Raw genomic sequence first — 13,510 nt, forward strand, 5'->3', positions numbered from 1 at the left:
TTTTCTTTCCAATTTATCTTTATGTATCGAATTAAAGAACTGAGATATTGACAAGCGTGCTTGGACGCCAAATCCATTGCAGATTTTTTTAAATTTTAGATTAAAAGTCGGAACAAGAATTATTCCAGAAAACAAATGCAACGAAACAAACACAAACCTGATCAGTTTCAGCAGCAGCTCCTCACAAACGAAACATAATAAAATATCTCTTATGTCAGTCAGTTTCATAAACTGGCTCGACACTTTCAGTTGGTCCGGATGACTGTCAATTTCACAGGAAAGTCCCAGTCGCATCGAAAAAAACTGTTCTCGGTTCATTTCCGTTTGTTACGGAGCGACGTACATCGTCTTAGTGTTCTTTCTCGAGGTTGAAAAAATACAAACACACACAAATATAATGTGTGCTTAAAGCAAAAGGGGAACCAGAAAGAAAGAAGACAAATTAAAATGGCTATAAATATAAAAAAGTACATTGTTTTCTGATGGAAGAATTTTTTCGCATTCATTTTGTTTTGCAGAGGCGAAGCGGGGATTAAATAGATCTCGTGCCTGGTGTTTTTTATATGTGTATATACACACACAAGGTACAATATATATTTAAATATGGGAAGGATGTTTTAGAAAGAGGGAGTTCGAGTGTGGATTCCATAAGGAGGCCGGCGGCCGGCGGCGGGCGGCGGAGCAGCAGCGAGCATGGAATAAAACTGAAGGACAACATTTTTATCGGATCGGAAGGGAGAATTGATACAAAAAGGTTCGATTTTGGAACGTCGCAGGCGCCGGGATCCTAATTTCGGAACGTCGAGTTGTCAGTCCCGGAGCAGAAGTCTGAACCTTCCAAAGGTGGAGAAGAAATTTACACGCCGGCTCAGAAAATCGTTGGAGGTTTTTTTTTGCCCTCGTTGTTTTATTTTTTTTTCGTTTTTCATGCTGAATGTTTTGAGTAAAATAGCGCGGCTCGGTGAAGATGGGGGACGCTTATGACCCAGAGCACCCGACCGAGTAAGTAACCGAAATATCTCTTTATTCTTATCACATAATTTTATTTAATTGTCATCTGATTCGTTTCCAGTGAAGCTTAATATAAAAAATAAAATGTGGCTTGAGGTAACAGTGCAAAAAGTAAAGAAATTAGACGGAGACCAGTGCTTCGGCATAAGGTCCAAAAAGGACTGGAGCCCAGGCCCCCGTGATGGTCATTCTTCCTCGTGTTTTAATTCCCTCCTCCCCTATTTTGATTAAAACTATTTCACCCTTTGTGTGGCTCGAAGGTAAAGTAAATGGTGGGTAAACTTTGAAAAGAGGAGAATAAAAACACAGACGCACACGAGATAGCTTTGGGGAGAGATGGTAGTAGGCCTAAAATCCACGGTGCTCGCGTAATTCTAATGGGTGGGTGGCGAATCTTGCGACACCTGGCTTTTTTAGGGGGACGGTAGGTACGGTATTTTGAAGGGTGATAAGAGCAGTCTTGGTTAGATTAATTGGACGGTAGTGCAGAAAGAAGGAGAATTGTGGGAAGATTAGATTTACAGGGAAGGGCTAGTGGAGACTACATTCAGGAGGCTTCGTTTTACTTGGCAAAGTGCTGATGTTTGGTATAAAACAATCGGCAACTGTCTCCATCTCATTGAACATAGTGGGACAAGCACGAGTAACACACAGCAGACTGAGCAACAGTCAGACCAAAAAATAACAAATACACAGTGACCATCACTACCCACGAAGACAGTTGGATGCCATCTTGAGTCACTTAAAGCTGTTATCGCAAATTCATACAGCCATCAAAGAAAATAATAATCATGAATTTTGTAACAAGCAATGGTTTTTTTTTTCTTTTACACATCCTGCTCTTACAAATCAACTACATCTCTCCCTAAATCTGCACATGTGCAACAGGAAGAATTTTACTTTCTTAGTATTGAAACATTATTCAAATAAGAATAGAGCCCTTATTTAACCTCTACTGTCAGCAGGAGGAAGTCCTTCATACACATTTTATTCTGACTAACTTTTGACACTGCATAATTTTAAAATAAGCTGTGGAATATTTTGGAAATAGTAAGTATTTAAATCTCTTTTTAGGTGAGTTTGTGTTGCTGGTGAAAACCCTTCATTATACCTAAGCAGAGGTGGTGAGGGGAGTACACCAGAAGGATTGACTTACTTTTTTCAAAATAACTCCTTAAAATGCTGCTCACCTCAGTCTAGATTTTTAGCACATGCAAAGTTTTTTTTTGCTTTTCAATTTATATTGTTTGTAGTACTTTACCTTGCTGTTCAACTTGCATAGAATTTGTATTCAAATCAGCACGACTTAGTTTAGTTCTGAACAAACAAACATGAATTTATATAGTGTACTCCCTCACTAAAGTACTTCATACATATTAGTTTCAAGATTTAATTATGGTTATATCATAAGGTAATGTAGCAGGCAATTTGCACACATCAAATTTTCGCAACACTGAAATAAATAAACAAATCTATTTTTGATTAACACACATAAAAGTTGCTGGTGAATGCAGCAACTTTTATGTGTGTTGCTTGAATTTCCAGCATCTGCAGAATTCCTGTTGTTTGCATCTATTTTTGATTGTTATTTTAAAGAAAACTATTGACCTGGGTAATGAACCTCTACTTGAAAAAGGATCTTTTGCAACCACCTGAGAGAGATTTAGTTTAATGCCTCAACTAAATGATGGGACTACAGACTGAATAGACTTCCCACAGTATCTTTTTACCATTAATGTGTGAGCTAAGATGGTGATTATTGTACCATAAAGAGTAACCCAGTTAAGTTTAATGCTCATCTAATCCTTTTCTGCGCCTCCAAGCTTGCCATTTTCATCTCTAGTAGCCTAGTATTGATTATTAATGAAGTTGTATCTTCAAAGATTCGAAGTACATTTATTATCAAAGTATATATGCAGTATACAACCCTGAGATTGTGTTTCCCACGGACAGCCATGAAACAAAGAAAACCATCAAACATCCCCCCCATGCAAAAAAGCATTGCGCAAACAGCGGCAAAAAAAAAGAGCCAAAAAAATGCTGAATATAAAACAAAAAATCGAAAAGGTCCAGGCTTATTCAGTTCAGCTAGGTGCTCATTATTTGCAAGCCGTTTGATTCAAAGCAGCCAAAAAAAGGAGGGACCAGAAACCATAAACCCATCTTTGTTACCAGATTACCAACTCTGAAGTTTGAACTAATAATTTGTGAGTTAAAGACTTTCATTTGTTTTATACATCCCAGAAATAAAACATATAACGTTACTGGTTTGTCTATTACACAGTTGGATGGTAACCAGTGGAAAGCTTCTTTCCCAAAGGATATCAGTTTTGACCCATATTTGACTCCAATCCCATCCAACTCTTAAATGTTCTCTGCAGCCATTTAGTTGTATCAGTTACTGCAAACATGGATTGCAGTTGCTCAAGGAAGCAGCCTGCCACCCCCATAAAAAAGTGGGGGGCAGTAAGTGCCAGCCTTGTTGGTGATTTCCACACGATTAAACAAAATGGTGCAGAAGCGCTAGTTGAGTTATTTCCTAAATCACTGTCGTTTGGTTTTTTTCTGTTGAATGACATTCGGGTCAGTTGCCTTTTGGCTCCAGTCAAGAACTGGAATCAAATTTTTTGAGGTTTGCCAGTTTGACTTCTGCCATTCACTAAACCATGTTATCCTGTGGTCATCTGGAACCTGTTGGGAAGTGAAGGAGATCCCCTGAGGAGAAAAGGTAAATGAGACAACATTTATGTAACACACACAAAACGCTGGAAGAACTTGGAAGGTCAGGCAGCATCTATGGAAATAAATAGGCAGTTACTGTTTCAGAACAAGATCCTTTATCAGGTCTGGTGACATAAATTTATTATCAAAGTATGTATATATCATCATATACTACCTTGAGATTCATTTTCCTGCTGACGTTTGCATAAAATAAAGACATAATTTATGAAAAACTACATAGAGAGTGACAAACAACCAATGTGCAAAAGAAGATAAATTACGCAAATAAAAACTAAATTTATACGAGAACATATATCGTAGAGTCTTTGAATGTGAGCCTGTAGGTTGTTGAATCAGTTCAGAGTTGAGGAGAGTGAAGTTATCCAAGCTTGTTCAACAGCCTGATGGGTAAAAACTGTTGCTGAACGTGGTGATGTGGGACCTAAGGTTCCTGTATGTCCTCTTGATGCTAGTAGTGAAGAGAGTGTGGCTTGGCTGATGGGGTCTTCATGCTGGTTGCTGTTTTCTTACGGCAGCATTCCTTGTAAATGTGCGCAGTGGTAGGGAGGGCTTTGCCTGTGATCACTGTCTGTAGAATTCTCCATCCCTGGGCACTGGTGTTCCCATACCAGGCTGTGACGCAACCAGTCAGGACCCTGCATTGCGTATCTATAGAAGTTGGTCAGCGTGTTAGATAACATGCCAAATCTATGCAAATGTCTAAGAAAGTAGCGGTGCTGTCATGCCTTCTTTGTGATGGCATTTACATGCTGGTCCCAGGACAGATCGTCTGATATCGTAACACCGAGGAATTTAAAGTTGTTGAGCCTCTCCACCTCTGATTCACTAGATTGAGGACTGACTCATGGACCTGTGCCTTTTTCCTCCTGTAGTCAATAATCAGCTCTTTGGTTTTGCTGACATTGAGTGACAGGTTGTTGCTGTGACATCATTCATCCAGATTTTCAATCTCCCTCCCTATGTGCTGATTCATCATCACTTTCGATTCAGCCAATAAGAGGAGGGTCATCAGCAAATTTAAATATGGCATTGGAGCTGTACTTAGCCACACAGTCATATGTATAAAGCGAGTAGAGCAGAGGCTATGCATACAGCCTTGTGGTGCACCCATGCAAATAATAATTGTGGAGGAGATGTTGTTGCCAGTCCGTACTGAATGGGGTCTACAAGTCAGGAACTCGTGAATCCAGTGCACAGGGAGATATAGAGATCTAGGTCTTAGGGTTCATTGGTTAGTTTCGAGGGGATGATAGTGTTAATGCTGAGCTGCAGTGTACTCAATGAAGAACATCTTAATGCATGCATCTTCACAGTCCATGTGTTCCAGAGCTGAGTGAAGAGCCTGTGAAATGGCAATAGATGTTGACCTGTTGTGACAGTAGGCAAATTGGAGTGGATCCAGGTGACTCCTCAAGCAGGAGTTGATATGCTTCAAGACCAACCTCTCAAAGATGTAATTGCTGCTGCATGATGGTTATTGAGGCAGATTACCATTTTTTTTCCTTGGACACCAGAATAATTGAAGCCTGCTTGAAGCAGCTGGGTACCTCGATGCCGAAGTGAGAGTTTGAAGACGTCCATAAGCACTCCAGCCAGGTGATTAGCACGAGTCTGCTGTACTTAGCCAGATGTGCCGTAGAGGCTAGATGCTTTCCATGGATTCACCCTCCTGAAGAATGCTCTCACATTGGCCTTAGAGACTGAAATCACAGGGCATCAGACCAGGGGGTGTCAGTCTAACATCAATCATTCTCATTTGGACAGGTGTTGCCTGACCTACTGAGATGCTCCAGCAGTTTTATTTTTTCCTCAAGATTACAACACGTTCAGTGTGTGTGTTTCCAATTGACTAACTGAACTGTGTTTTGTGATTCTGGTTGAGGTAAAAATTATTTTCTAGAATATTTCCCTCTTCAAAGTAGCATCATAAATACTTTAATTTGAGTTAGTATTTTAGCTTGCCTGGTATATTTGTGGTTTTCAGATTGAAATCCCATTCATTTACTTGAAGTGAAATCCCCACAAAGTTGACTTTGTTAGACATCTTTATTTCTGTTGGCAATGGGAATTAGGTAGATAGATAGATAGACATACTTTATTAATCCCGAGGGAAATTTAGTTTCGTTACAGCCGCACCAACCAAGAATAGAGCGTAAATATAGCAATACAAAACCACCAACAATCAAACAACAAAATGCAAACTATGCCAGATGGAAAATAAGTCCAGGACCAGTCTATTGGCTCAGGGTGTCTGACCCTCCAAGGGAGGAGCTGCACGTTCGATGGCCACAGGCAGGAACAACCTCCCATGCCACCAAGTGTTGTATCACGGTGAAATGTGGCCGAAGTCCAACAGTAAAAAGTTCAATATCCAGTCTGCAAACGCATTCCTCGATCGTAATATGCCCCAGATTGCACCATTCATTGTTAACCAGATCAGTAAGCACCCAACTCCTTTACGCTTACCGCTGTCAGTGCACTTCTGGTCAGCTGGAACGGTATTACCCACCGAACTCCTCTTCTCCAAAAGTCTCTGTTGTCTCGACCCGGTCCTCTTTCCTCGACTTTGTGATCCCCCTCTGCCTCCTCTGTGTGTTTTCCTCTGGATTTCAGCAGGGGTGTCCGCCACTCTGCTCGCTAAACCAGCCGGCATTAGCTGATTTCTGGAATACACAATGCGACCTTGCTTCTGTCCCGCGTGTCGGGGTGTATCTTATTTCCAGCACTAAAAAAGACCCAAATAAAACTCTCTACCAGCATGTTCGAGAGGGTGCAGCTTCGATGTGTTACGGTGAGAAAAAAAATACAAAAAATAACGTAAATTAAAAAGTAAGAAGAAGAAAGTAAGAATTCTCAAGTGCTTCACTCTTGAGCACATCAGAAGCAACTTGACAAGGGGCAGATAGCCTAGAGTGATAATGCAGAATTGAATGTTGATATCCATTTTTCATTTGAAAGATTAGAGAGTATTGATAGACAATTCTACTGTAGGACCTTTCTGGGGTGCAGCCATTCCTGTCCTCATCCAACATCCACACGCAAATTTTTCATAGGATCATGATCCAAGAATGGGAGTCTTTAAGTTTGTCAATTTATTTTCTTCCATTTCACTCATGCAAATCTGGGACTATTAAAACCAAGCAGTCTAATGTTCATACTACAAAGGCTCCACCTACCCAAAGTTATCAGAGATGCAGAACCTAATGTACTGCATCTTCTGCATTATAATTGTGACGCTGTGAGAGCTGACATACATTTGGTACCTGATAGTGTTCTGCAGTTGAAATGTTGTGGATACATAGCTGGCTCTGTCCCTTAGGTGTAGTACTTGTGGAACATCATCTGTTTAGAATATGAAGTGGTCAGTTATATTTGGAGGTCAGAAATAACACTGATCTTTTGTAGGAAGGGGAATAGTTCGGTCAGCTCCTCTGGCCTATTCCATCTTTCCATTGCAGCCTGACTGGTATGTATCTCCATCCTATCTGAGAGGATGCATGACCACCTTGGCACCAGGAGTGGGAAATGCATGCTAAACTTGTCAGCATCCTCCATATCCCAAATGCTAATTTTAATTGGTTTAATCCCTATTGACAGAGCTGTAATTCAATATAGTTCAGTGTTTAACAGATAATTTAAAAGAAGTAGATTTGGTAACTCAGACCTGTCTGTTCAAATTTATACCTCCTCTGTGTAATCAACTTTGATCGATATCCTTGCCCAGCAAAATATTATCGATCTCAAAGTTCAAGAATTTTAATTGAAACTTTCTGAGGAAGAATAATTCCAATTTTTTTTCTTGCATGGACTTACTTGTGAAGAGCTTAACCTATTTGTAAGATTATACCTCTTTTTCTAGAGGAAATAGTTTCTATCTAGTTTTTGAATTCCTTGAGTTTTTTTTCCCCAAAAAAGCACCATTCTGTAATAAAGATGCTTTTGACCTGAGCTGCCTCTGAAAGTCATGAAATTTGTGGAAAACTACCAAGTTTTCTGTATCTAAGAATGTATCTAATAAGTTCTGCAATTTCCAGTATAACTGCCTGTAAGGAGTTTGTACGTTCTCCCCATAACCACGTGGGTTTCCGCCAGGTGCTCCATTTTCCTCCACAGACCAAAGACATGCAGTTGGTAGGTTAATTGGTCATTGTAAATTGTCGTGTAATTAGTCTAGCATTAAATTGCTGGATTGCAGGGCTACATGGCTACGAGCTGCACCTCAATAAATAAATAACTGCCTTTGTTTTGTTAAAATTATATTAAGTGAGTTGTAGTTTGCAAATTTAAGCCTTAGTCAAGGATGCAGTCTGGGCTGACAAGTACAGCTCTAGGGAAGTGCTACACTGTCATAGGCATCATAGGTTAACATCTTATCTAAAATGAGGTGCTGTCTGTGCACTCAAATACATAGCCCGGTTTTCAGGACAGTTAATTTACCGCACTAGAAGTATAGAGTCTGTAGAGTTCAGATACTGCTGTAGCGGTTTGAGAATTTGAACCAAGTTTTTTAAAATTCAGACGTAACGTCAGAACGAGTGGTCATTATGTTTATCAAATGGCCTCTGAAATGATCTACCACACACAGGAAAATTAACTAAGCAACAAATACTGGTCACATCAGTGATGTTTCCCTGTTAGCATTTGGTACCTGGTCAGTCACTGTATCTTTCTACATAATAGTGAATTCTCCACTGCAGAAATGGACAGATTATGTCTAGGCAAATAACTTGTATGAGATGGACATAACAGAGGAATGATGGTGATGAGATAAACACAAGTTGTCTTTTTTCTCTCTCCTCATTCCCTACAGGAGTCACTGAGGTTACCTTTGGGAAAGAGACAAAGTGAAAAGTGAAAATTGGGGTTGGGCAGGTGGTTAAAGAACCAACACAAGGGGTAAAAACCTACTTGTCCTTCTCCTCATCAATCTGTCTGGCTCAATCTATTTATCGTAGATTCATCTATTGTAACAGATTTGTTAGGAGTGATCACTGCAAGGTTTGTCATAGTCATACTTTATTAATCCCGAGGGAAATTGGTTTTCGTTACAGTTGCTCCATAAGTAATAAATAGTAATAGAACCATAAATAGTTAAATAGTAATATGTAAATTATGCCAGTAAATTATGAAATAAATCCAGGACCAGCCTATTGGCTCAGGATGTCTGACCCTCCAAGGGAGGAGTTGTAAAGTTTGATGGCCACAGGCAGGAATGGCTTCCTATGACGCTCAGGGCTGCATCTCAGTGGAATGAGTCTCTGGCTGAATGTACTCCTGTGCCCACCCAGTCATTATGTAGTGGATGGGAGACATTGACCAAGATGGCATGCAACTTAGACAGCATCCTCTTTTCAGACACCACCGTGAGAGAGTCCAGTTCCATCCCCACAACATCACTGGCCTTACGAATGAGTTTGTTGATTCTGTTGGTGTCTGCCACCCTCAGCCTGCTGCCCCAGCACACTGATAGCAAACATGATAGCACTGGCCACCACAGACTTGTAGAACATCCTCAGCATTGTCCGGCAGATGTTAAAGGACCTCAGTCTCCTCAGGAAATAGAGACGGCTCTGACCCTTCTTGTAGACAGCCTCAGTGTTCTTTGACCAGTCCAGTTTATTGTCAATTCGTATCCCTGGGTATTTGTAATCCTCCACCATGTCCACACTGACCCCCCTGGTTGGAAACAGGGGTCACTGGTACCTTAGCTCTCCTCAGGTCTACCACCAGCTCCTTAGTCTTTTTCACATTAAGCTGCAGATAATTCTGCTCACACCATGTGACAAAGTTTCCTACCGTCTGGATGCAAAGAGTGGCAGCGCCCTGGTGCTAAATGCAATAACATTAGAACATGTCAGTCAGCTCAAAGCTGCATATTCATGTTACATTATGGGCTATCAGCAGCAGTAGATCTGTATGCCACCAAGATCCACTACTCCATGGCCCAGTGTTTCCTTTTATGCCATTGTCATCAAGCCAAGGAATCAACAATACTGTGTAAATGACTATAGCAAATCTACCATCAGAAGTACTTATGTTAAGCATTGCTTGTAAAGTAGCAATAATCAGCAGCATCCTTGAAAACACCAGATACAGTGCTTTATAGAGTGTTAAGTGATCCCATGACACTGATGAAGGGTCTCAGCCTGAAACGTCGGTTCTTTAATCCTCTCTTTAGATGCTGCCTGACCTGCTGAGTTCCTCCAGCATTTTGTGTGTGTTACTCTGGATTTCCAGCATCTGCAGAATCTCTTGTGTTTATGATCCCACGACAGCAGTTCAGCAATCCTGCACTTCTGCCACATCCAGCCATGAATGCCAGTGGAGCGGTATAACAGTTAATGGAAGGAGGAGGATCCTTCAGCATTCTCGCCCTCAAAGATGGTGGAGTCTTACACTTGACTGTAAAAGACAGTGTTGAAACTTTTGCAGCTGTGGTCACCCAGAAATGCTGAGTGGCTGATCATCTACTGACATCCCCACCATCGTCAAAGCCACTCGTGGTGTATAATATCAAGAAATAGCCCAAACGTTTAAGCTTCAGTAACCTGGCTGTACTTATAAAGACATTCTGGCACACTATCTGTGTGTTGGCTGTAACAGCTTATTACCCAGAAATGTGAAAATTGGCCATATGTGACCTGTCCATAAAAAGCAAGACAAGTCCAAGCTGTGGAGTTACTATACAACTGCTCTTCTCTGAATTACCAGCATTATGATGGGAGGTGTCAATGTTAATGCTCTTAAATTGTTCCTAAACCCGTAACTCGTTCACCAAACCTCTCTTTGGTCTCCACCTGGACCACTTGCCTCCAAGCCGCAATGCAATCTTTATCCAAAGATGGACAGACAGCAGGGCTGAAATTCAAAGGTGAGTTGGGAGTGTCTGATCTGATTCTGACATCAAAGCAGCATTTTAGAAAAAAATAGAATGGATGGCGACACTGGCTACAGCCATTCTGTGCACACGGAAATAATTTGATGGGGACACAGCTGCAGGTTGCCCTCTAGGCCATATATCATTGTGGCCTGTAAATTTCTCAGCATTTCTTTAGCTACTTTTTATATAACAGTACACCCGTAGAACATATACTTGGACTGTAGTAGTTGAAGGTAACCCAGTACCACCACCTTAATGCCAAATTGCTACCATTACTAGCAGTGGCCATGCCTTATTAATGAATAAACATAAAGGTACTGAGTTGTGTTTGTCACTTCACTTGTGTTTGGCAGTTGTCAATGTGTGGGCTTGGGTTCCGGTGTGGTGGAAATAAAGAATTTGTACATTATACATACACTGGAATAAGAATCCAATAAGAATTTTGATGTATGGTCATTATTGTAGTATTGGAAACAACAGCCAGCTTTTGCTATTGAGGTTTCACAGACAGCAGTGATGTGAATGATCAAAGCTATGAAAGTGATGATGGGAAGAAAGTAGGGTTGGCCAGGACAGCAGGGAGTCCACTCCTCGTCCAACTGTTTCAGCTTACTATGCCTCCTTATATTTTATATTTTAAAGGATAGTACTTCTAGGAGTATACTGCTCCCACTGCACCAGAGTGCAGTGATCTGCATATGGTCTATTCCCTAGAACGGACCCTCAATATTCAACCTTCTGATTCTTAAAAAAGGTGGGAACTATGTAGTACAATTAGTCAGCAGTAGGAGTAATTAAGGGAAGTGTTCAGATTCTGTGGGTAGTTAAACATCATCATCATTCTGTTAAACACAGCCAGCAGTAAACAATACCAAGGATGTCCTAATGTGGTATAAAAAACATGTACATGCTTGCATGCAAATTAGAAAAAGTAAAAGGTTAATCAGCCGCTCAAGCTTGCAGCAGCATTTAATAAGATTGCAACTGATCTTATTGTACCCCAGCTCCACATTCCTGCTTATCTCTGGTAACCTTCACCCCTTGCTTATCAAGGACCCATCTACCTCTGCCTCGAAATATTCAAAGACTTTGCTTCCACCCTACTCCTGGGGAAGGAGATACAAGTATTGACAACTCTGAGAGAAATAATTTTGCCACATCTGCTTTAAGTGGGTAACACACATAAAAGTTGCTGGTGAACGCAGCAGGCCAGGCAGCATCTCTAGGAAGAGGTGCAGTCGACGTTTCAGGCCGAGAAACGTCGACTGCACCTCTTCCTAGAGATGCTGCCTGGCCTGCTGCGTTCACCAGCAACTTTTATGTGTGTTGCTTGAATTTCCAGCATCTGCGGAATTCCTGTTGTTTGCTTTAAGTGGGTGATGCTCTTACCTTTAACAGTGACTCCTTAGTTGTTGATTCACCTCCCCCCCCCCCCACCCCCAAGAGAAAACATCATCACCACATCCACCTCTGGGTCTAATGTGGTGGCTTCCCACAATTCTGAAGGCCAACTAAACCTGTTTAATTTTCCTTCAAAATGCAACCCACCCATTCCAGATTAACAAATCTGTGAATGTTTTCAATGCCTTAACATCCTTAAATAGGATCAATACTGCACACAATACTCTGGGTGTGTGTGAATTTAACAGTGCTCTCTAATTGTAGTGTAATCTTCCTACCTTTGTAATCAGTTTCTTGAGAAATAAACAATAACATTCTGTTAAGCTTTCCTGCACACTAGCCTATTGAGAATTTGTGTATCATGTTAAAATCAAACCACCTTTTCATAGTCAGTAATTTCCACACAGTAAGATCACACAATGAGGTGAATGACCAGTTAGACTTTTTTGAGCATAATTGATTAGGGGTCTCACCGTTTTTTAGCACAGGTTAGAATTGGAAGGATTTTCTTCCCTCCCTTGAACAATGCAGGGGAATCTTTTGGACTTTAACTTTATGAACATGTGTATCACTGCAGATCCCTAAGAATAAGACAAACTACCAACAAACACTATGTCGTGAAGGTGCTTCTTCATGTTGACTTTAGTGTTTTTGTATAATTTAGTGGCTTGATAAATAACTCCACAAGAGTAGTTAATCCTAAATGTATGGGACTTACTTTGATACATAGAGGGATAGAGTCAGTAGTCCCACAAGGGTAGGTGGGGTTGTAAAGAAATCATAATAACATGATTTCCACCATCAGCCAAGACATTGAATATAAGAGTAAGGAAACCATGTTGCAACTGTCTAAGACAGTGGTAGGCAACCTTAAGCACAAATGATTTTCTAGCATGTGTTATTCATTAATTTGCCGCAAAACATAACTAGATGTATTTAAATGGATAATTCCCATATTTCGAGTTTTTTATGGCATTTATCTGGCCCACCATCCGCTCATTAATACGTGATCCGGCCCACAGAGGCAAAAAGGTTGCTGACCCCTGGTCTAAGACTTTGGTTAGGCTTTGCTTTGAGTATTGTGTACAGTTCTGGTCACCGCATTTGAATTTATTTAAATCTTACATCCATCCCACAACGTGAGGGAGTAAAAATCTTTGCATTACGACTCTGTCACAATGTACAAACATATGAATTTATAAGTCTAATGGCTTATAGAAGGAAGCTGTCCCATAGCCTGTTAGTCTTGGCTTGAATACTGCGGTGCCATTTGCCAGACAGAAGCAACTGAAACAGTTTATGGTTGTGGTGGTTGGTGTCCTTGATGATCTTCCAGGCCTCATTTATGCACCCGCTGCTGTAAATGTCCTCAGTGGAGGGAAGTTCACATCCACAGATGCGCTGGGCTATCCGTACCACTCTCTGCGGTGCACAGCGATCAAGATTGGTGCAGTTCCCGTACCAGGCAGTGATACA

The 13,510-nt window shown here is 40.9% G+C and overlaps 1 protein-coding gene across 3 annotated transcripts in view; it reads left to right on the forward strand.

Annotated features, from left to right (window-relative positions):
- Positions 1–333: 333 nt before the first annotated feature.
- The window catches only part of setd2 (SET domain containing 2, histone lysine methyltransferase), a 131,646-nt gene continuing 118,469 nt past the window's right edge, over positions 334–13,510 (forward strand). For 2 of the 3 annotated variants that reach the window (XM_072260344.1, XM_072260354.1), the window contains exon 1: positions 334–1,002. In XM_072260344.1, coding sequence (XP_072116445.1) covers positions 968–1,002 — 35 coding nt within the window. In that variant the 5' untranslated portion in view covers positions 334–967. Of the gene's footprint in view, positions 1,003–9,931; positions 10,625–13,510 lie in introns of all 3 variants that reach the window. The other variant, XM_072260362.1, reaches the window with a different exon arrangement.

Source organism: Mobula birostris, chromosome 1 (assembly GCF_030028105.1).
Source record: "Mobula birostris isolate sMobBir1 chromosome 1, sMobBir1.hap1, whole genome shotgun sequence".
Taxonomy (NCBI): Eukaryota; Metazoa; Chordata; class Chondrichthyes; order Myliobatiformes; family Myliobatidae; genus Mobula; species Mobula birostris.